Raw genomic sequence first — 25,096 nt, 5'->3', positions numbered from 1 at the left:
AGTTGTGGCACTAATGAAACCTCGTACGTCTTCCAGTTGTGATCTCATAAGAATGAGTCACAGAGTTTGTCATCTTTGGGTTTCTTCACATTTTAACTTGGTCGCCTTTGTTTCGGTTTTCTTTTATTCAGGTTTTTAGTTTTGCTTTTCGTCATCTTTTACTGTAGATGTGATTTTCTTTGATATCTTTGAAGCATGAATTGATACATAAACTATTAAACCCTGGACTCCTCTAACATACAGACACACAGTGTGTTTCTGGCACTAACTGACCTCCGTAGGTCCAGCTGTGGTTTCAGCAGACTCCCTGTGTGCTGCTCGAGTGCCACCTTCCTGCCGTTTCTTCTTCTTCTTCTCTCTGAGTGCGTGGGCAGACAGACGTGATGGAGGTTCCTCCTCCCTGTTAGTGACTCCTCCTCCTCTCACCTCCTCAGGCAGCGTGCAGCAAACGTTCTCATCAGAACGACCTGCAGCAGCAGAGCTGCCTCACCTTTAACCGGAGGACACCTGGAGGACGTCTTCTTCTGCTCACTCTTAGGAACATAAAGAAACACCTGGAGCTGCTGGATGACTGTTTTTTAAATATTTTACCTGAGGTGCGATCACCTGGATTGTGTCTTTATTTGGGAAATTTTGAGAAAAAAGGACAAAAGTGAATTATCTGTTTTTACCGTGTGGGTGAGACGCTGCTGAGAGAAAGTAAGTTCCCTGTTAACTCCTCTTCTTCTTCCTCTTCTTCTTCTCCTCCCTTCAGCCTTTTTCCAGCTCTGTTGTGGCTTCATGAGGACTCTGCTGTGGAACATGTTGGACTGGTTTGAATCATTTCAAACAGCCTGACGGTGCGTTTACTGTGTTTCTCTGCAGCACCATGTTCTGCTCCAGGAGAACCCTCCAGCAGTGGTGCTTCGCCGTCTTCCTGCTCTGCTCTCCGGTTCCTCACTTCGGACGTCCCATCGACGCCCTGAGCAGTAGAATGTAAGCTTCACTCCGTCTGTGCTCCTCAATCCTGACAGACAGGAAGTGGAACAAACTCACAGATAATCTTTTTTCCCATATTTGCACTTTTCTTTTGCATGTTTTTCCACACACACTCACACACAGACATACACGCATACACACACACACACACACACAGAGGCTGGAAACTGTTGTGAAAGTGTTTGTTTAGCCGTCGCCCACCTGAGTGTGGACCTGAAGCAGGCTGATAGAACGTCTATCTGAGCGTCTAAACATGTGAGGACCTGAACAGTTCTGGTTCTGGTTCTGGTCCTTGTGTCGGACTCAAACCTGCTGAGAGTGTTTGATGCCAAACAGAATAAATGTGGTGAAGTGAAGTAGGTTTAATAACTTTCTAAAGAGATAAAGACTCTAATTCTGGATCAGTTTGTAGTGAAGCAGAAAAAAAAAGGTTTTCTCTCTCTTGTGAAATGTGTTTTAGTGGCAGCCATTCTAGTTGTGAGAGGGTTCTGGTGGATGTTCAGGGTTCTGGTGGACACTGAGGGTTCTGGTGGACGTCAAGGGTTCTGCTGGACATTGAGGATTCAGATAGACGTTGAGGGTTCGGATAGACGTTGAGGGTTCTGGTAGATGTAGAGGGTTCTGGTGGACGTTGAGGGTTCTGGTAGACGTTGAGGGTTCTGGTAGATGTTGAGGGTTCTGCTGGATGTTGAGGGTTCTGCTGGACGTTGAGGGTTTTTGCTGGATGTTGAGGGTTCTGGTAGACGTTGAGGGCTTTGCTGGATGTTGAGGGTTCTGCTGGACGTTGAGGGTTTTGCTGGATGTTGAGGGTTCTGGTAGACGTTGAGGGCTTTGCTGGATGTTGAGGGTTCTGGTAGACTTTTAGGTTCTGGTCGACATTGAGGTTCTGGGTGGCTTCAGGGCTTGATGTAAAAACCCTGAGGTAGAACTCACGCCGGAGGAGGCTGGTGACCTCTGACCTTCATCTGCTGTTTGGAGGCTTTCAGAGATTCTATTTAGATTTAATCACGTTTATAGTTTAAGTTTTTCACTTGAGCTTAAAATCGTTTCTAATCGTTAATTAATCTGCAGCCATCAGTTCATCTAAAATAATAAATATTTACGGGATCATTTCCTGCTTCTCTTGGTCTCACTTTATTTGAAATTGAACATAATCTTAAGTTATTGTTGTTGACGTGTGTCTGATGTTTTATTGATCGATTCATGAAGGAAAGAATTAGCAGATGAATCTGTAGTGAGCCATAAACACTTTTCTTCTGAAGCAGAAATAAAACTCACTGATCACATTTCTCTAATAATTATTCTGAATGTGAAATAAAAACATTCCTGATGAGATGTTTGTGAGCTCCGACATTCATATTAACGCTGACATATCATATATATATATATATATATACTCTATGGACCCCACAGAGAGAACCAATCAGCATCAGGATGTGTCAGGAAGCCTTTGAAGTCTGTATTAAAGGTAGAATGTGAACCAGATCGGCTTCAAAGACTCAGGAAACATCTGTATGCGTATAAACAAGAGCTGCTCTCTGATATTATGATAATCATGACTCAGCAGAAACACGTTCAGAAAGCTGTGACTCTGTTCTGTGGAGCCCTCCAGAGAGGAGAGGAGAAGCAAACGCTGTGTTTGTGTGCTCGGACACCTGAAGTGTTTGTGCTCGCTGGTTCCCAGGGTTCTGGACCCGGGTCCTCTGGACCTCTGTTGTTCTAAGAGTTAAGACTCAGAGTAACAAGACACCGCGGCAAAGCAAAGACCTGATCCTTCAGCTGCTGGGACCAGGCCTGTAAGATAACAGGTCCTTCAGCTGCTGGGACCAGGTCTGTAAGATAACAGGTCCTTCAGCTGCTGGGACCTGGTCTGTAAGATAACAGGTCCTTCAGCTGCTGGGACCTGGTCTGTAAGATAACAGGTCCTTCAGCTGCTGGGACCTGGTCTGTAAGATAACAGGTCCTTCAGCTGCTGGGACCTGGTCTGTAAGATAACAGGTCCTTCAGCTGCTGGGACCTGGTCTAAAAGATAACAGGTCCTTCAGCTGCTGGGACCTCGTCTGAAAGATAACAGGTCCTTCAGCTGGTCAAAATCAGCTGCTCTTCTTCTCCTTCTTCTTCTTCTCTTGTTCTTACATCTACCAACAAGCAGGTCGATGCACGTTTTCTGTCTCGTTTCATTTCATCTTGTAACTAAACCGACTCAATAAAAAGTTAAATGTTTAGATTTAAATCAGGAGTTTTCTGAGTAAAACAGATTTGTCTAATTATTATTTTGAATATTTCTAAAAGCCTAAATATTTCAATACAAAAATATAATTTGGCATTCGTGACTTGTGAAAAACTCAACAAATGTCCGTGAGGTTTGGTGTGAAGTTCATCCAGCAGGCTGAAGTCTTCAGCTTTCTGAGCAGACAGCTCCACCATGTGGTCTTAGTTAGTCTGGACTCTGTCGGTCTCAGAGCTCTGATCCTGTAAACCAGAGGACGACGGCTCAGAATACATATTCCATTAAACAGGTTATGATGATGATGATGAGGCACAATGTTTGTGAAGATAAAGGATAAAAGACGTAGGAGGTTTGGTGAAGTGAGTGTTCTTTAGTTGTTGAGCAGACAGCTCCACCATGTGGAGACTTCATCAAGTACTTTTCCACCTCAACACATTTTTCTCTTTTCTTTTATCTAACGAACCTGAATTGGTTTAGTAAACCAGGGGTCACGAGTTCAAATCCCACTACATTTAAAATATCAATAATACATCAGCAAATACTTTGTAAAACATAATGATATGATATAAATAATATAAAGCTGTTGGTACAAGAACATGATGAAGAAGAACTGGTTGGTTTTAGGTGCAGATAGCTCAACCTTTGACCTTTATAAGAGCTGATTACAGGACTCAGTGAAGATCTTTTATCTATTTATTATTATTAAGATTTGTTTGATGACATAAATATCTTTATTTAAAATGAGGCAGAATTCATTCGTCTGTTTTCTGTAGAAAAACATTTCTGTGAGTCTCTGCTTCTTATTTTCTGTCTTTAAAGGTTTTTACTTTTAATGAACAAGGAAAATGAAAACTGTCTTTGCATCCGTTTTAAAACAAAGTCATTCCCAGTTTGGATGGATTATTATTGGAGCAGTCTGTCAGCTGATGAACCTTCTGTGTGAACGTTAATAAAGAGTCACATCTTAAAGTCCTCCTCTCAGTATTATCTTATCGTGCTACATTTAAATATATATTATAGAGAAAAGACGAATTCAAACCAACATGATGTGACTCTTTGCAGAAGGCGCTCAGTGACTCACGCTCAGCTGATGCACGACAAAGGCCGGACGCTGCAGGACTTTAAGCGTCGCATGTGGCTGCAGGAGCTTTTGGACGAAGTCCACACGGCCGAGATCCGAGACCTCCCGGTCCGGACCGCCGGAGGAGGAGGGAGCAGCAGCGGCACCGGCGTTGGGCTGCCGGGGGTCGGTCTGGGGGTCAACCCGAGCACCACCGGAACTACCAGCAGCACCCTGCACTCCAAACCACCTGGAGGAACCAAGAACCTGCCCCTCAGCTTCAGGCTGGAGGAGGAGGAGGGAACCAACCTGCCGCAGGAGACCAACAAGTCTCAGACCTACAAGGACGGCACGCTGAAAGCTCCCGGCAAGAAGAAGAAGAAAGGGAGGTCTGGGAAGAGGAGGGAGGGAGACAAGAGGAAGAGGAGGGCCCGGTCGCTGGGCTGGAGGCTGGAGGAGGAAACAGGAAGTGGACTCCTCCTGGAGTGGAGGTCTCTGCTGGGCCTGCAGAGGGCGCTGCTTTAAGACGCTGTCAGTCTCTGACAAAGGTGAGTTCTGAAGTACACAACACGAGACCTAACATAACATAAAGCTGAAGTACACGACACGAGACCTAACATAACATAAAGCTGAAGTACACGACACGAGACCTAACATAACATAAAGCTGAAGTACACTACACGAGACCTAACATAACATAAAGCTGAAGTACACGACATGAGACCTAACATAACATAAAGCTGAAGTACAACATAACATAAAGCTAAAGTACACGACACGAGAAGTGAAGTAAACGGAGCCACGTTTACTTCACTTTTCTCTGTTTTTTTTATTTATAAAATCAGCCTTTACGTCAAGAATTCAAGATGATTATTGAAATACAAATGATGACTTAGTGTTTGAATTATTCCTTTAATTACTTAAAGAGAACTGAACACGTTCAGTTTATTGTCTCACTTTTACCAAACAAAGGAAATTAAGTTATTAATAAATGCTCATATTTCATTGTTATTCTACATAATATTACAGAACAAATCTATTTACTACTAAACGTGAAGTTATCTTAACTAATTCTTATTATAGGAGTAAGATTAATGCAGCTGTTTACTTCCACATAAATCATTTGTATGAAGTAACAATCATTTTTTTATATTATTGATGTCTGAAACATTAAACTAACAGTTTGTCTCTCTGTGTTTCAGAACATTCGGACAGTCGGACTCCTAAATGATCTCATTACAGTCGTCTGTAACTGAGATCGTTTGGAAAGAAAGTGGAAAATATTTATTGTCTGTAAATATTCTAAATATAGCAGAATAGAAAGCAGAATATGATAAAAAAAAAGATTTGAATCTTTGTGAATCCTTGCTTTTTCTTTTTTTATTCCCGTTATGTCAGATTTGTTTTGCGGTAATTTATTTGGTCTGGATGGTGTATTTATTTTGTAAATGTATCGAGGTGCTGCTGACCTTCTATATTTTTGTACCATAATGCACTTTAGATATATAAATATATATACCATTGATTTAGTTTGTGGACTTGTTTTTGTGGTTGATTGAAATGAAGAAATCATTCTGTGTTCAGTTTCCGGTCTTTTGGTTTCTCTGCTGCTGGTTTTTGTCTTCAGTGTTGGACCCTCCTGCTGCCTTCAGGGTCTCTTGTTCCTTCCACCACCCACTCTGCTTCTCAATGCCAAAGCTCACATCTGTACATAAACTAACACGGCTCCATGTTGCACTGAGACAAACACTCTGAACCATTAAACTTTTGACAGAATCCTGCTCTCTGTGTCCTCAATGTCTCTCTGATGTATCTTTGTCCTAAACATTCATGTAACATCAGAAACCTCATGAAGTGTCTCTGATGTCTTTCTACTGTCTCTGATCTCTCTCTGATGTCTCTGATCTCTCTCTGATCTCTCTCTGATGTCTCTCTGATGTCTCTGATGTCTCTCTGATCTCTCTCTGATGTCTCTGATGTCTCTCTGATGTCTCTGATCTCTCTCTGATGTCTCTCTGATCTCTCTGATCTCTCTCTGATCTCTCTCTGATGTCTCTCTGATGTCTCTCTGATCTCTCTTTGATGTCTCTCTGATGTCTCTGATGTCTGATGTCTCTCTGATCTCTCTCTGATCTCTCTCTGAGCTCTCTCTGATGTCTCTCTGATGTCTCTGATGTCTCTCTGATCTCTCTCTGATCTCTCTCTGATGTCTCTGATGTCTCTCTGATGTCTCTGATGTCTCTCTGATGTATCTTTGTCCTAAACATTCATTTAACATCAGAAACCTCATGAAGTGTCTCTGTCTCTCTGATGTCTTTCTACTGTCTCTGATGTCTCTCTGATCTCTCTCTCTGATCTCTCTCTGATGTCTCTGATGTCTCTCTGATCTCTCTCTGATGTCTCTCTGATGTATCTTTGTCCTAAACATTCATTTAACATCAGAAACCTCATGAAGTGTCTCTGATGTCTCTCTGATGTCTTTCTACTGTCTCTGATGTCTCTCTGATGTCTCTCTGATGTCTCTGATGTCTCTCTGATGTCTCTCTGATGTCTCTAATGTCTCTCTGATGTCTCTGATGTCTCTCTGATCTCTCTCTGATGTCTCTGATCTCTCTCTGATTCCTCTGATGTCTCTGATCTCTCTCTGATGTCTCTCTGATGTCTCTCTGATGTCTCTCTGATGTCTCTGATGTCTCTCTGATGTCTCTCTGATCTCTCTCTGATGTCTCTGATGTCTCTCTGATCTCTCTCTGATGTCTCTCTGATGTCTCTCTGGTGTATCTTTGTCCTAAACATTCATTTAACATCAGAAACCTCATGAAGTGTCTCTGATGACTCTCTGATGTCTTTCTACTGTCTCTGATGTCTCTCTGATGTCTCTCTGATCTCTCTCTGATGTCTCTGATGTCTCTCTGATCTCTCTCTGATGTCTCTGATCTCTCTCTGATGTCTCTCTGATCTCTCTCTGATGTCTCTCTGATGTCTCTGATGTCTCTCTGATGTCTCTGATCTCTCTCTGATGTCTCTCTGATGTCTCTGATCTCTCTCTGATGTCTCTCTGATGTCTCTGATGTCTCTGATCTCTCTCTGATGTCTCTCTGATGTCTCTAATTCTCTCTCTGATGTCTCTGATCTCTCTCTGATGTCTCTCTGATGTCTCTGATGTCTCTCTGATGTCTCTAATGTCTCTCTGATGTCTCTCTGATGTCTCTCTGATGTCTCTGATCTCTCTCTGATGTCTCTCTGATGTCTCTGATGTCTCTCTGATGTCTCTGATCTCTCTCTGATGTCTCTCTGATGTCTCATGAAATTTCTCTTCACTTCAAACATTTCTGTTTGGAGGAGTTCCCCAAGGTTCCACCTCAGGTCCTCTGAAGTTTCAGATTATACTTAATTACATCTTGTTTATGTGATGGTAGATTATTTCCTACAAGCTCCAACTATTCTCTTCAATGTGAGGGCTTTCTGTTTTTATAATCAATCAATCAATCAAACTTTATTTCAAACTCGGGGTCCAGATAAGACAAATAGAATAAAATGACATACAAATAATACATTTTACCAAGTAACATATAATGTTACATACATATAACATTGTAAACAGATTATCTTTTGGTTTTTGACTGTTTTACAAACCCACAATTAAAAAAATAGACAATTTAAACTAATTGATAATGAAAACAATGATTAATTGCAGCTTTACTTCCTGATCTGACTCAATACTCTAATATAATATAATGACTTATTGACTCACTAAAGTGGCTCTCATCTTAAAATCTTTATTCACATGAAGTCTCTCTCACGTAACACAAAGTCACTGAGGTTTCATCAGGTCGAGTCTCGGTTTAGAAACAAGCAGCTCAACATGAAGCTGACGTGACTTTTTCATGTTAACCTTAATTTCCATGCCGACATTAATTTTTTGTGCTCCAGTTATTTTATTAGATAACCTTATTTCTGTATAGTTTAACAGTTAAATGCTAACTTTATTTGTATTGTCTGTCCAGTTCTGGAGCTGATTCTGGTTGTTTGTGATTCACCAGTTTAAATATAACAGATATAAACAGACTCATAGAATGATGGAACCACATTTTCCATCAGAGGAGTCATTCGGCCTGATTTCCCGTCTGATTTTAAATCAAAGGAAATGTTGAAACTCTTCATGACCCAAAATATAAACATAAGCAATGTTTAAAACTGATCCCAGACCCTCAGAGTCCTTTCATGTTGTCTCAGATGATTAACTGTTGTAGATTCAGTTTCTTCTCTGATGATTTTAGAGGGTTAGGGTTAACACAATGTTTATCTGAGGAACAATGAGACAATCACAGCGATCAATACTTGTATTGTGACGTCTAAATGTGAACTACTGTGGTAGATGGAGCTAAAATAATCATATAAAACATACAATAATAATAAATATTATTATTTATATATTTTCTATTATTATGTAATATAAACAATATAATATAATAAATATGGTGATGATATAGTGCCTCTGTATTATGATTACTTTAAGTATTTTACTTTGGATACTTCAAGTACATTTAGTTGCTAATACTTCTTTACTTATTTTACTTCAATGCTAAACTGTTTATTGGCTTTTTGATCATTTCACAGAAACTCTCCTTCAATGATATAAATACAAATAAAAGCAGTTAATTAAACTGCATCACTTTTACTCATGAGTATTTTAGTCTGTATTTATCACTGTGGTTGTAATGCGTGGACAGACCTGAGGGGGCAGTAAAGAGCCGTCCGTCCGGAGGTCTGACCGTAATTTAAAGAGCAGAAGAAGAAGCTCAACTCTTCCCACGTGAGACCAACATGGCTCCAGGAGGAAAAATAAACAGACCGAAAACTGTAAGAAACGACTTTTAATATCAATAAGAAACAACTTTCAATGTCGATATGAGACGAGAAAGTTCCGAGAAGATGACGCTTTTAAACAGAGAAGAACGAAATGTAACCGGACAGTTAAACAGCTAGCGGCTAGAAGCTAACAGCTAGAAGCTAACAGCTAGAAGCTAACATGTGGATACATTTATTTTACTGCCTTTTTATAAAGTCTGTGTCTTTTATTTTATACAGTTTTAAAAGTACTCATTCTGCATAGAGTACTTTTACTTTGAGTATATATTGATTGAGTATTTCTACACTGTGGTAAAATTACTTTTCCTCAAGTAAAGGATCAGAGTACTTCTCATGATATTAAGTCACATTTATATATATTTATATTAATAATATGAGCTATTATTTTGTTAAATATATCTGAACACAAAAGTATTTTGTCAAATATTCTCTTACAGTGATGGAAGTACACAAAATACTTTTACTCAAGTACTGTCCTTTTTGAGGTACTTGTGTTGTTTTTAAAAAGTTTCTTGGATGTAAATAAATAATATTTATGACTTTAAACAGGACATAGTTATTTAATAGTTTACTGACGTGTTTGTTTGTTTTTGTTTGAACCGTCTTATTTTTGTTTGTTGGTAAACATTCAAACATTCCTCCCGTTTTGTATAATTTGACGGCATCACACGTATTAATATTAATACTTTCTTATCATTTCAAACAATGAAATTAAATTTTAACTTTTAATATGTAAAGCGAAGGACTTCACCTGGTTAAATAAAGGTAAAATAAAAATATACAACGGTCTTTGAGGCTCCTGGATGTGTTGTTGTTGTGAAGATCGACATATATTTATCATTTATTTATATTCATAGCTGATCTTTGAGGCATTTGATTTATTGAAGAACAAACTACATTTATATATTAATATTATAATTCTACTGTCTCTGTGGTCAGTCTGCCCTCTGCTGGACTGGCCGCCACACTGCACATGCTGCTTTTTAACTCGTTGCATGTTAACTATATATATATATAATATATATATATATATATACTGTATATATGTATATTGAGTCACTTTCTCAGAGTAAAAAGTGACTCAAACATCAAGTTTAGGACTCGAGATGATTCTTCAGTTTTTCTCTGACGACCTGAATATTAAATCCGTCTCGTTGTTCAAGTTTTTCTTTTTGTTGTCGTTCTGCAGGAACTCGCTAAGAACGTCTTCAAGCGTCGTCGAGTTCTGAGCCGAGAGAAGAGGAAGAGACATCTGATCGTGGGAGCCGTGGTGGACGAAGGTCTGATCACCGTCCACCACCTGAAGAAGAGGAAGTACGTGATGAATAGAACCAGAAGTCTCTTCTTCTTCTGATGTTAGACGGAGAATAAACGTGTTTGTGTTTCAGGTCGAGTCAGCGAGCGAACATCACTTTGTCTGGAAAGAAGAAGAGAAAACTTCTGAAACAACTTCAGCACATGCAGACAGAGAAGGCCGGTATGGAAGGTCAGTGGCGCCTAAAACATTGACTGACCCGCTGAACATAGATATATCTATATAGATATATCTAGAGTATATATAATATAGATATACTCTATAGAAACAGAACCATCATGAGTAGAAGTAGAGATAATAGAACATGACTTTACTGCAGAATAACAATTATTATGACATTCATCATTAAAAAGAAATAAAACAAGTTGAATTCTTTGATTATTTATTTTTCAAAAATTGTAAAACAATATAATCAATACATCCAACATGTTAAGTGTCTACAAGTGTTATTAATGTTGGAAATAAAATGGAGGCTCCACATGTTATAAATATTAAACTATTTAAATATTAACATCCTCTCTTCTCCTCCCTCTCCTCTCTCTCTCCTCTCTCTTCTCTCTCCTCTCTCCTCTCTCTCTCTTCTCTCTCCTCTCTCCTCTCTCTCTCCTCTCCTCTCCTCTCTCCCCTCTCTCCTCTCCTCTCCCCTCTCTCCTCTTTCTGATGGAAGTGTTCGTCACACGTGATGCGTTCAATGACCGTGTGCATGTAGAGATGAGTATCGTTAGGATATTATCAATACTAGTACTATTATCAATACTAGTACTATTATCAATACTCTTATCGGCTCTTTTCTATTGTTTTGTTAAAGAAAAACATTTCTTTATTATTTATTTGTAAACAAATATTCTTTCTTGAACGGCAGAAAGTCTTAAATAAATCACTATTGTTGACTTTACTGATTCAACGTCTTTCTTTAGATATTTATTATAAACTCACATCATCAATATTTGTTGAAGTTGTTTAAAATTCCTCTGATGCTTCTCTTCAGTCGAAGCAGAACCACCGAAGAAGAAGCAGGACTCCTCATCGGATCCAACCAAGACGAAGCAGCAGCAGAAGAAGAAGAAGAGAGCAGCTGGACCTCCGGAGGACCAAGAGATGGATGACGTGGAAATGATGAGCTGAACTCTGAACCAATGTTCATGTTTCTATGAAGACAAAGATCCAAGAGGCTGAAGACCAGGACCACCAGAACCATTCTCACATAAGATACTGAACATGTTTCATTTATCAAGTCAAAGTTCTCAGTGAGTCAAACTAAATGTTAAAAGACATTAAAATGTTTATTAAATTAAACTTTTAAAATCATTTTGGCTCAAAGTCAAAACATCTTTTTAGGTAAACATTTTGAGAAAGAGTGAAGATTTTTTTATTAATATTCGCTCATAATTTTGATAAAATTATGACACAGAGCTGATCATTTAGATTCAGTAACTGATAATAATTTAAAGTCCTGTCTCATAATTTAACTATTTAACACTAAATATGTTGTTTTGAGTTTTGTCATAATTTACATATTTTGGAGTTTAGTTTTGTTTTTCTTCCATAGATTCACTGTCACAATAGTACGTGATGTCAAAGTTTGTTTACGTCATAAATACATAAAATCTGTAAAAACAATCATTGAGAACATTAACCGACTCTTTGTTTTATTAAACCGTTCAAGACTGATTTTAACTTCCTGTTTGTTTCATTCTGATCATGTGACAAAATATTAATATTTATATACATCTATATATTTATATATATATATAAGTATCTATATTTATTTATCTCTACTGTATGTGTATATATATTATTTATTCATGGCTGATTTTAACTTCCTGTTCTTTGTTTCTTTCTAATATTGTGACATCACACATTCCTCATGAGACCACAAAAATAGAAACATTAATTCAACTTTCATAATTTTCTCCCATTACGTCAAACATTTTACTGAGGTCATTTTAAATTAAAGTCATTTTTATTAATATTTTTCCCTGAAAATGTTGCAAACGTAATTATTTTAACTTAATATTTAAATGTTGACTTAGTTTCTCATAATTTAGACTTTTTTATGTTTTTAACATTTCATCTATTTTTTCTATACATTTAATACAAATATTACTATTTCATAATTTTGACCGAATATCTCATGTTCTTTTGTTTTGTTCTAGATGTTAATGATCTTCCATACTTTTGTCTTGAGTGTTTTTCTTTCATTGTCTTTAATTATTAATGAACCTGAATATAAACTGCTGACATTAACAGATTTATTTATTTATATCAAAATTTCATAATTTTTCTACCGGTATGTCAAACATTTTACTGAAGTCATTATTTGTATTAATATTTTCCCCAAAACATTACAAATGTAAACATTGTTACTTAATATTTCACTTTTGACTTAGTACCTCATAATTCTGTCGTTTTATGAATTTAAATTGTATTTCATTTTTCCATACATCTCATACTAATATTACTATCTCATGATTTTTAACTTAGTATCTCATGTTTATTATTTTCAACCGTTAATGATCTTCCGTACAATTGAACAGTGTTTTTCTTCTTCTTTATTTATTAATGAACCTGAATATAAACTGTTATTAACAGAGATTCTTATTTATAACAGTGTTTAAAGGTATTATTGATCTTTAATGTTCATAAACATTTTATTGATCATGTGATCAGTTATTGATCATGTGATCAGTGATAACCCCCTCCAGAGGACAAAGACTAAAATGGGTCAGAAGACTGAAGCTTCTTCTGCTTCTTCTTCCTCTCATCAGCCATCACGTGATCTAGTTCATCCTCCTGGAGTCGCTTAATAATACTCATCATTTCATTTACACATTCATACATTTAAAGGGTTCGTCTTTCATTCGGGAGGATCTCTGACTCGGGTCGTCTCGGGATAGTGGAGCTTCTGACTCGGACTGAACCGGTTTAACTGGATTCTTCACCGGACTCATCGACGGACCGACGGATCCATGATGATGCACGCGACTTAATCTGAGTAAATACAGGTAGAACCGCGGAGTTTAGGCGGGAAAACGACGCTTTATGTTCCGGTTATTATCGTTGTATTATCTTGTCACGTTAGCGGCATTAACACCAGTACAGAGAGCCGTGTGAGCGGCAGGTGTTACTGGGAATAAACCACAAGAGACCAGAGACACAAAGACAGGAACCAGCTGTCTGTCGTCGTGATGCTGTTTACCAGACTTTAGCTGCTTTTCACCGCCTTGTTTAATAACGTTATCTTTATCTTTGTCTTTAAGCTAGCAGCTCATTGTGTCCGATAGAGACGCGTCTGTATGGAAGACCAAGAATGTCAAAAGTACGTAAAAAAATAACAATATCCTGTCATCATTATAGTGACGAATTTTAGTTAAATAATCAGTTAAATTAAGCTAAACTTAATCAAACCTTTAAAACACCAAAGTCACACAATAACACAAAGATTGAGGTAAAATTACCGTTTTTGTCAATAGAGTCTGGTGTTATAGAGCATAAAGATAACTGCTTCAGCGTGACAGAAAGGTAAAGATATTATTATAAATATAAATATACACTTACAGCCTTTACGCTACAGGACGTAAAGATTAAACTGTTCATACTGAGATGTGAATTTATGACGAAAAAGTTTGAAAAGGTTTGTGTCGAGGACGAACTACTACAATGCTATTGTGTCCTCTGTTTGATGTAAACTGTTGTATAAAATACAATTCATATTTTATTGAGTTTCCTTTTTAGCCAAATGCTGAATTGAGTAACTTTTAGTTCCTTCTGGTGAACAGGCTTTTATTGTGAAAGGTAATAAAGAAGCTGTTGATCTGGTCTGGTGAGGTTAAGGTTTAAAAGAGTAATAGAAGAAGTTTAGAATGAGACAAACCTCTGGTTCTTCGTGTGTTAAAACTGCATTCTCTCTAGTGTCCACCAGGGGGTGACTCCTCTGGTTGTATAGAAGTCTATGAGAAAATGACTCTACTTCTCTCTTGATTTATTACGTCAGTAAACATTGTAAACATGAGTTTATGGTCTCAATCTCTAGTTTCAAGTCTTCTTCAATACAGCATGATGTTCATTTAGTACATTATGGTCCATTTAGAGTCAAACAGACAATAAAGCAGGGGATGCTTTAGGGCGGGGCTACACAGTGATTGACAGGTCTCTAATAGACCATAAAGCAGGGTAAGCTTTAGGGTGGGGCTACACGGTGATTGACAGGTCTCTAATAGACCATAAAGCAGGGGATGCTTTAGGGTGGGGCTACACGGTGATTGACAGGTCTCTAATAGACCATAAAGCAGGGTATGCTTTAGGGGCGGGGCTACACAGTGATTGACAGGTCTCTAATAGACCATAAAGCAGGGGATACTTTAGGGGCGGGGCTGTAGGGCAGTAGCAGGTGCAGGTCTGAACCGGGTGCAGGTCTCTGATAATGGGTCAGATAGTGTCTCTTAAGGAGATAAGAGACATAATGAGCCTCTGTCCTCACAGGAGACTAAAGTCCAGCTCAGAGGACTCTGGACCTCCAGATGGAGGACGGATCTCAGCGTCTCTTCGGTGAGTTTCTGTTCTGAACAACTTTTATTTCATCTGATTTTAAATCTCCGTCTTTAAAACCCGACCGACCTCGTCCACTCTCAGAAGATCTAAAAATAGAAGCTTCTTTTTCTGTCTCCTGAAGGAGTCGTGTTCATTTTTAGATTTCTATTTTTACTCCTCAGATTGAACTAATTTAGTTTGTTTGTTCTGAAGACGCTGACGCAGCAGAAAACCGTCTCAGAGACAAACTGATGAGCTTTTAATGTCTTAAAAAACATTTCTAATGTTTTGTGATGTTACGTAATAATAATAATAATAATTTTAGTTTCACTTCATTTCTGACTTCAGTTAATCAGCATCAGGTGAACATGACTCCTCCAGCGAACACTCTGTCCTCATCGTGGACTCTAAGGCCGCCCGTCGCCGCGGTGCATCTGCTGCTCCTGCTGCTGATGACATCACTTCCTGTGTCCGGCGTGGAGCCGGAGACGTGTTTCTCCAGACAACACCAGAGCGCCATCGTGAACCTCAGACAGGCGCTGAACAGGCCGACCACGGCGATGGACGCCCGCGTGGTCCGGTCTGAGAGGGACTGTGTCCTCGCCTGCTGCTCAGAGGACGTGAAACCAGGTGAGACTACCTGAGACCTGAAACCCATCACATCCAGCTCTACCAGCTCTACCTGTGCATCTTCATATATACATATATACATATATACATATATATATATATATATATATATATATATATATGTATATATATATATATGTATGTATGTATATATATATATATATGTATATATGTATATTAGGGGTGGGAATCACCAGAGGTCCCGCGAAACGATATTATCACGATACTGCGATATTCTGAGTATTGCGATAACATAGGCATATATTGCGATTTATTACTTTTTTCAACTTCAAATTACGTGCCCAAAGGAAAACTGTGTCAACATGTTTTATCTAATGAGATAAAGTTTTCAGTCTGTTCATCTCACTTCAATCATTTTTATTGTAGTAAAATAAGATTGTCAAGCAGACAGACTGACCAACAATGTCATAAATGTTGCATGAACCTGACAAACTGAACTGTTTGTATTACTACATAGTCCAACTTAACTAAATGCAAACGTGTGGACTCAGTATATGAACTACAACTTATATAAGTAGGATATAAGAGTTATATAACTCAGTATAACTTGCGATGCGTGGACGTCAAGGGCAGAGGGACAGTTATGCGCTGCAGTCTCCCCATGTTGTGAGGCCAGATGTCTCTATCTTTGTTTTGACCAACTTCCTACCAATCACGCTGACCCGGGACCTTTCCTGACCTCACCAGAAAACAACTCAGCACCATCTAGTGGACTGAAAAAGCAATTGATTTGATGTTTCTAGTAATTTAAAAAGAAAAAAATGTATTATATAGTTTATATAATAAAAGATCGATACTTGCCGTCCGTGTATCGATACAATATCGCCACGCAAAATATCGCGATACTATGCTGTATCGATTTTTTCCCCCACCCCTAATATCAATAAACTCCATCGTATAGAACACAACCTTCAACTTCTCTCCACTGTTTCTGTGTTTCTGAAGGCGCCAAATGCAACATGGCCGTGTTCAACGCCAACAAACACGCCGGGGAAGATAACTGCTTCCTGTTCCACTGTCAGACGGAGCAGGACTGTCCTTTAATGAAGGCTCAGGACGGCATCAACACCTACGACATCTACAAAGGTGAGTTCAGCCGCTCAGGTACTCTGTTCTCTACCCGCTCAGGTACTCTGTTCTCTACCCGCTCAGGTACTCTGTTCACTACCCGCTCAGGTACTCTGTTCTCTACCCGCTCAGGTACTCTGTTCACTACCCGCTCAGGTACTCTGTTCTCTACCCGCTCAGGTACTCTGTTCACTACCCGTTCAGGTACTCTGTTCTCTACCCGCTCAGGTACTCTGTTCACTACCCGCTCAGGTACTCTGTTCTCTACCCGCTCAGGTACTCTGTTCACTACCCGCTCAGGTACTCTGTTCTCTACCCGCTCAGGTACTCTGTTCACTACCCGTTCCGGTACTCTGTTCACTCCCTGCTCAGGTACTCTGTTCACTACCTGTTCAGGTACTCTTTTCACTACCTGTTCAGGTACTCTGTTCACTACCTGTTCAGGTACTCTGTTCACTACCTGTTCAGGTACTCTGTTCACTACCTGTTCAGGTACTCTGTTCTCTACCTGTTCAGGTACTCTGTTCACTACCTGTTCAGGTACTCTGTTCTCTACCCGTTCAGGTACTCTGTTCTCTACCCGCTCAGGTACTCTGTTCTCTACCCGCTCAGGTACTCTGTTCACTACTGTTGGGATCTATCACGAGCGTATTTGGTTAACAGCAAATGTGAAAAATGATTCACATCAATATAATTATTAATGTCAGTAAGATTATTAACGATTATTAATAATAACGGGGCACCACCCTGAGAATAGGGACCAATAACCAAACTATAAACTAAGTCTCATAATTAGTATTCACTCATAAGGTCAATAGTCAAAGTACTATTACACATTCAGAATGAATAGTGAAGGTTTGATATCCAACTATAATCACAATACACATGCAGATGCAGAGTAATCACAGAAAACTGCTCTTTAAAGCAGAGGTCTTCAACAGGGGGTCCGCGGCCCCTAGGGGGTCCGCGGAGGTACTGCAGGGGGGTCCCCGAAATTTTTGGTTGATTAGACAATTTAAAAAATAAAAATAAAATGTAATTTTCTTTTTTTCTCTAAACATGAATATGTCCATTATTTTAATAGTTCAGTATTGTATGAAAGATAACAGGTATGTTAATGCATGGCAGTAGCACTAATAGGCCATCACTCATTTTTCGTTTCCACATTTATGTTTAAAATGAAAACATCAGTTTGAATAGCTTGTATGCATGATTATCATGCAATTGACAGACAATGTTGATATTGGCATTAGTATCAGCTGACAAGGCATGTTTATAAATGGCAGTGGCACGGCCTCCCTACTCACTGTAGCTACCTTGCACATGTACCTCTTAAACACGACACCCCCGAATTTGGGGGCTTCGTGCTCAAGTGGCGTAGCAAAAATCGTCGAAAAAATGTACATATCGAGAGCGAATATTTTGCATGTATACATATATACATGTATACACTATCATGTAAGTCACTTTTTACACACTCCAAACACAATTATACACAACTAATATCATATCTAGAAGACGTACCACAATATCACGGATTTTTCAGCATGACTCTGCGGCCATCCACTCCGTAAAAAGCTGAACAAAGAAAATGCTAACCGCTAACACAGCTAACCGAGAAAGCAAAAAGCACGAGCTTTCGACACAGAGTCCACAGATATCTTCAGAATTTCTCTCCGTGAAACCATTAGAATCCTACAGCCAACAAGCGCCACAAAACCAAGCCCCATTTGGGGTTCGAGCAACACCGTTTAGCGTGGTAGTGTGTCGTAGAATGCACTTTTCATAAACAAATATAATGAATGCTCCACACATATTATATACCGAATTAACGAAAAAAGTCTGGGCAAAATCATCATACCAGCCATTTCACACACTGCAAACACAATTATACACAAACTAATATCATATCTAGAAGATTTACCAGAATATCACGTATTTTTCGCCACGAATCGGCGACCTATGCACTCCGTTTGCATCTCCCATCACAACGCTGGCCGCTATCATGGCTGCTGCATACATCAGAAAGCACGAGGATTCGACCACGAGTCCAGTCATATCCTCCACATTCCTCTCCGTGAAACCATTAAAAAGTTACATCCAGAAAGCCAACAAACAACAAACCGCTCCACAGCAAAAAAATGTAAACGCATCGTACCTTGAGGTGATTTTCTTGAAGAAAAACGCTGGGAATTGACGGTAATCCATTTTGGCCGTGTTCTTCCTCTCATTCACTGTGTGTGTGTGTGAGAAAATGGCGTTTTTGGGTGAAACTATCACAAAATGGTCGGGATTCTAGTGTTCGGCGAATCATTTTACGCATGGGGGTTGCGCAGCATGGATTGGGATAAAAAATCTGTCAATCTACTCAAGAACCCGCCTACTGCTTTCCTGACATTCATCCGGGTCTAACGAGGTGTCACATGATGAAATCCGCCAATCACAGGCCTTAAAAAGGGCTCCATCGACACAGACAGAGACGAGAAAATTCCATGGAGGAGAGATATGAGAGCTCAAAATGATGCCAAACTGCTGTATTTGGATAGATTGAATACTAGTAGTGATACAACAAGTGAAATATATAGTTATATAGTATATAAAAGTACAATGGAACAGGTTCCAAAATGACAAATCTGCTTGACCTCCCGCGACCTCTCTGACACAATAAACTCTATAACTTTTGTTTGCTTCACTTTATCAAAGCCAAATCTTTTTTAGGGACTACTGGCATGTTGTGCTATGATTTGGGAGACTGTTTAGGCTTTCAGCTGCATTATTTCAAAGACATAATTTCAATACAAGTGCTTTTTTTTCAGGTGAACCTGAAAAATTTCAATTTGAGCTGTGTTCCATCTTCATTCACTATTAACCAGTAACATATATACAATATTTACACATCTCAACACATCTCACAAGTGTTACCTGTATTATACCATCAAAAGTATTAAATAGACCTTGTAGTTAGAGATCTACTCTCTCTTTAGTATGGGTATGCAATTTTCGAGCAGAGGCCTAAAAATAGGGCTCGTGTTTAAGAGGGAATAAAAACATGAATATATGAACCTGTGTATTATTTGAATAGCTTAGTATTGAATGCACAATAAAGAGGTATACACGGTACTAGGCCCATTTAATATAAAACACAATTTTATACACTATATATAGTCGGGGGTCCCTGCTCCATCTCTCTATCAGTTTGGAGGTCCTTGGCCTGAAAAACTTTGAAGACCCCTGCTTTAAAGTATAACAGAGTTTATTAAGTTTTAATAACATTGATCAAAACAAGGCAGATCCTCACCACCACGGCAAAATACAGAGATTGTTTCTCTATCACGCAGAAACCTAACTGGTGAACTTAGATTCGGCCGCGGTTCTGATCTTTGAACTGATAAAACAACAGTTACCAACTTCACTTACAGTGATGATCTAACACAACACTATTACAACAGTAGGTTCTTCGCAGCGCTAACGGAACTCGGCGGTCCATAAACACCCAAGAACACGTTATAACAAAACAATAAACTTAAAACAAAACAAACAAGGTAATAAACACACTATGACCTAAACTCTGCCCAGACACAAGCCTCTTACTGTGAGATGACTTCGTAGCAGTCGATGTGGTTCTTCGAATTTCTGGGTTAAACTCGGGATCCGGAGCTTCCAGCTGCGCGGAGATAAACTCTCTGTTTGGTAGAGAGTTTATCCTCGGAAATTAAGGGGATTCTTCTTCCTTATGACTGGCAAAATGTGGACGTTAACGGTGAGAGAACGGGGCATAGAAGTTATCCATTCTCTTCTATTCGTCCAGCAGAGTTAAGACTATGACCTAGGGTTTCTTCAAAAGCAACATTGTTTCTGTGCCTCTTTGCATGCGAATCGAATCACGTGGAATGGCTCAGAGTTTTATGGTTTCAGTGACAGGCAGAGGAAGTCCTGTGGAGGCTGTGGCTCTCGTCCAATGAGACCTCAGACCTGGAGCTTTGGTGTTATCTTAAACTCAAATCAGGCTTTTGACTGCTCTGCAGGCCCCTTTGTTCAGAGCACACGGTGAAATCTCAACACTACCTGCTCAGGTATATTTGTGATGTTGAAGTTCAGCTTCCTGTTTCTTTGCTTTAACATTTCACTGTGTTTCTTCACAGGTTTGATTCATCCGACCACATTGAGACCCTTAACCATGATGACCACCATGGGATCAACCACCACCACCTCCACCACACCGGCCACAACTACACCAACAACCACACAACCCACCACAACAACCACCACACAAAGTACAAAAACAACACCACCAACCACCACACCAACCACGGCTCCAACCACCACAACAACAACCACCACCACGCAAGCTCCCGCCACCACTACAGCACCTCCATTCATCATCATCATCGCCACAATGCCTCCGGTAACTCCAGCACCCACCACGACCACAACTACAACTACAACAGCAGCTTCTACAACTACTTCTACTGCAGCCACCACCACGAAGAAGCCAAACAAAACCAGTAAAAAGCAAAACAAAACAGCCAAGAAAGTGAAGCTTCATCCCGTCGGCACCATTACCTTCACCCGGCCGACGCAGAGCTCCACCACATCACTTCCTTTTGTCACGGCCAAGAGGGAGGCTGCACCAAGAACTACTGACAAACCACTGCCCAACACTGAAACTACTACAACTACAACTCCCACTACTACCACTACTACTACTCCTGCTCCAACTACTACTACTAGTACTACTACTACTACTCCTGCCACCACCACTACTACTACTACTACTACTAGTACTACTACTACTAGTACTACTACTACTAGTACTACTACTCCTGCCACCACCACCACTACGACTCCTCTTCCTGCTACGACCACCACCACTGATCTGTCCACCACGAAGACGACTCCAGCAGCGAGTCTGGTAATCGTCCCCAAAGGCGCCGTCCAGTCCGACCAGGCCCTCCAGAACTCCAGCGCCGGCCGCGGGAAGTCGGCGACATCGTCGGCGACATCGTCGGCAACGCGAGGCGCGCTGAAGAGCGGCGTGGTGGCGTTCATGGTGCTCGGGCTCGCAGTGCTCACGCTGGCTCTGGCCGTCGGGGGCCGCAAAGCGATGGAGTCCTTCGACAGACGGCACTACACGAGACTGGAGCTCAACGACCTTCACTACGAGGTGTGACGGAGCTGAAGAATTAAAATGAGTTCTTTTAAGATTGTTAACCACATAAAACAATAAGGGAATGTCTACGTGGAGAATACTCGACCCTGATTGGCCGAAGGGTGTTCGTTGTGTTTCATAACCGCACAGTTTATTTACATCGTTACACTCGTGGTATAACGATGATAATGGAACCTGTGCGGTCATGAGAAATAATGACAAACCGTCAATAAACTTATCTGAAGAATGCGTCGTCACAAAGAACATTAATGACTTCATATCAATAAACTGTGTTTTTATTGTCATACAGTCGATTTAAAAAGAAACAGATATTTTATCCTGTTTGGTTATTTCCACAAATAAAAATGCACCAAATGACAAATCAAGAAACATCACGATGAAAACAATTATATAGAATTTCAATATCACCATAACTTTGTGTCTTTTATCACATTTGTCGTCACATCTTTTTTCTCACGTTCACTTTTGAAGACGGGATAAACTGAATATTTGTTTCTCGTTATAACATCAAACGTTTCTTGTTTTCATTCTATTAAGATGTTTTTTCTCAGATTATTCTCGTTATTTATTCAGTCAAAAGATAAGTTATAATAATAAAAGTTTAAAAAACATCACGATATAAAAACGATTTCTCAGTAAAACTAGAAGCGTTTGATGTTTTATTGATGAACTGACTCCTGATCAGCTGATTGATTTCTCTTTGAACACAAAGAATAAACTGCAATATTATTATTCCCTGAATCTCAGGAAGCCAATGAGGAGCCTCCTCTTCTTCCTCCTCTTCATCATGACTTCCTCCTGCATGTCCTCCTCTGAACTCACTGTGCTGGTTTTGTAAATCGTTTCACACGATGATGAAGATTTAGATTATTGATCTTTTGAACGTTGATGCACTTTTGTGTGTTTTTGATAAATATGATCTTCTGAAGCTTCTTTTTCACTATTTTCCTATGATGATGATGATGAAGAGTCGCCTGATGAACACTGACTGCTCTTCTCTTCTGTTGCTCTGATTATTGATTATTATTATTATTATTATTAACGATGGTGACAGTCCGGTCCTGTTTTGTGAAGTGATGCTTTTGCATATATTTGGAAATTTGATGTTTTGTTCTTGTAAAGAATAAAGAAATGTGATTTTTTAACGTGTTTAAGTATAGATTATTGATTTACAGTATTTATGATTTCTATCTTTCATACATTTTCTCTTCATCTAATTTTCATATTAATTTTCATTAAATATTTTGACTTTTTTTGTTCAAAATTAAAATGAAAGTTAAACCTAAAAATCTGATTTATTTCCAGTTATTTATAGTTTATATAGTTTATGATTTTCACTAGATTTCGAATTTCTGGTTTGAAAGTGTCTTTACAGACTTTTCTTAAACTCTACTACCTTTAATTTAAAATACAAAAAGGATGTTTTGTGTTTCATAATTCATCATTCACACAAACCTTCGTTCTCTGAATGTAATTTATAGACACATATATATATATATACAGTATATATATATGTGTGTATAGATAGTTTCATCATTTCACTCAGACTTTATTCTGACTCAATCATTTAGAGTAATCTGAAGTCATTTTTCATATATTTAACCTTTTGTGTCATTTTCACAACTTTTGTTTCTCAGAATTGAGACTTTCCATCAAAATCCTTGTTTTTACTTAATTTGTGGATTTTATCTTCTGACTCTCTATCATGGGCTGCAAACTGGACAGTCTAGAAGAGGTGGAGAGGAGGACACTGAAGAAACTGTTATTCATATTGGATAACCAGGACCACCCTCTGCACCTCCTGCAGGGACAGACTGCTCCAGATACAGGAGAACATTCTGAAATAAGACTTTAAATAAATCACGTCTGAACAGATCAGTCACACGACTGTGACACGCTACTCTGTTCTTTGTTTGTTGTTTGGTTCAATCTTTGCACTACTGGTTAGTTTAGTTAGTTAACAGTTAATTTAATATTATTCTATTTAATTGTATATATTGTGCATTTTCATTTTTACATTGCATTTATATTGTTATTTTATTTACCTGTACCATAAATGCTGCTGTAGCGAAAGAATGTCCCCTTGGTTCAAAACACAGACCTGTTTAAAACCTGTATTTATTGTTTAAAACCTGTATTTATGTGTTTAAAACCTGTATTTATTGTTTAAAACCTGTATTTATATATTTAAAACCTGTATTTATGTGTTTAAAACCTGTATTTATTGTTTAAAACCTGTATTTATATATTTAAAACCTGTATTTGTTGTTTAAAACCTGTATTTATGTGTTTAAAACCTGTATTTATTGTTTAAAACCTGTATTTATATGTTTAAAACCTGTATTTATTGTTTAAAACCTGTATTTATGTTTAAAACCTGTATTCATGTGTTTAAAACCTGTATTTATTGTTTAAAACCTGTATTTATTGTTTACAACTTGTATTTATGTGTTTAAAACCTGTATTTATTGTTTTTAAACCTGTATTTATGTGTTTAAAACCTGTATTCATGTGTTTAAAACCTGTATTTGTGTGTTTAAAACCTGTATTTATTGTTTAAAACCTGTATTTATTGTTTAAAACCTGTATTTATGTGTTTAAAACCTGTATTCATGTGTTTAAAACCTGTATTTATGTGTTTAAAACCTGTATTTATATATTTAAAACCTGTATTTATTGTTTAAATCCTGTATTTATGTGTTTAAAACCTGTATTTATTGTTTAAAACCTGTATTTATGTGTTTAAAACCTGTATTGATTGTTTAAAACCTGTATTTATATATTTAAAACCTTTATTTATGTTTAAAACCTGTATTTATTGTTTAAAACCTGTATTTATTGTTTAAAACCTGTATTTATATATTTAAAACCTGTATTTATGTGTTTAAAACCTGTATTTATTGTTTAAAACCTGTATTTATATATTTAAAACCTGTATTTGTTGTTTAAAACCTGTATGTATATGTTTAAAACCTGTATTTATTGTTTAAAACCTGTATTTATGTGTTTAAAACCTGTATTTATTGTTTAAAACCTGTATTTATATGTTTAAAACCTGTATTTATTGTTTAAAACCTGTATTTATGTTTAAAACCTGTATTCATGTGTTTAAAACCTGTATTTATTGTTTAAAACCTGTATTTATTGTTTACAACTTGTATTTATGTGTTTAAAACCTGTATTTATTGTTTTTAAACCTGTATTTATCTGTTTAAAACCTGT

At 38.3% G+C, this 25,096-nt stretch overlaps 3 protein-coding genes across 4 annotated transcripts; all 3 read left to right on the top strand.

The window, feature by feature from the left end:
* The first annotated feature begins 447 nt into the window (after positions 1–447).
* Positions 448–5,793, top strand: pthlha (parathyroid hormone-like hormone a). 2 transcript variants are annotated; one of them, XM_076111267.1, is made up of 4 exons: positions 448–699; positions 865–975; positions 4,271–4,816; positions 5,471–5,793. In XM_076111267.1, exons 2-3 carry the CDS (start codon positions 869–871, stop codon positions 4,791–4,793), a joined length of 630 nt encoding a protein of 209 aa, XP_075967382.1. In that variant the 5' UTR covers positions 448–699; positions 865–868; the 3' UTR covers positions 4,794–4,816; positions 5,471–5,793. The 2 variants fall into 2 exon arrangements, with proteins under 2 accessions (XP_075967382.1, XP_075967383.1); XM_076111268.1 differs by having other exon boundaries at positions 458–596; positions 755–975.
* Positions 5,794–9,012: 3,219 nt separating this feature from the next.
* Positions 9,013–12,126, top strand: c4h11orf98 (chromosome 4 C11orf98 homolog). The gene is made up of 4 exons (XM_076111261.1): positions 9,013–9,131; positions 10,330–10,454; positions 10,529–10,626; positions 11,444–12,126. Exons 1-4 carry the CDS (start codon positions 9,096–9,098, stop codon positions 11,578–11,580), a joined length of 396 nt encoding a protein of 131 aa, XP_075967376.1. The 5' UTR covers positions 9,013–9,095; the 3' UTR covers positions 11,581–12,126.
* Positions 12,127–13,183: 1,057 nt separating this feature from the next.
* Positions 13,184–23,019, top strand: mansc1 (MANSC domain containing 1). Its single transcript, XM_076111258.1, has 5 exons — positions 13,184–13,460; positions 14,938–15,003; positions 15,334–15,615; positions 16,582–16,722; positions 20,847–23,019. The coding sequence occupies exons 2-5, from the start codon at positions 14,976–14,978 to the stop codon at positions 21,872–21,874; spliced, it is 1,479 nt and encodes a 492-aa protein (XP_075967373.1). The 5' UTR covers positions 13,184–13,460; positions 14,938–14,975; the 3' UTR covers positions 21,875–23,019.
* Positions 23,020–25,096: the final 2,077 nt, after the last annotated feature.

The sequence above is a fragment of the Anarhichas minor genome, unplaced genomic scaffold (genome assembly GCF_050575085.1).
Source record: "Anarhichas minor isolate MPS153535 unplaced genomic scaffold, ASM5057508v1 ptg000044l, whole genome shotgun sequence".
NCBI lineage: Eukaryota > Metazoa > Chordata > Actinopteri > Perciformes > Anarhichadidae > Anarhichas > Anarhichas minor.
Note: the sequence above shows the minus strand (reverse complement) of the source record. Positions and strands in the feature narration are given on the sequence as shown.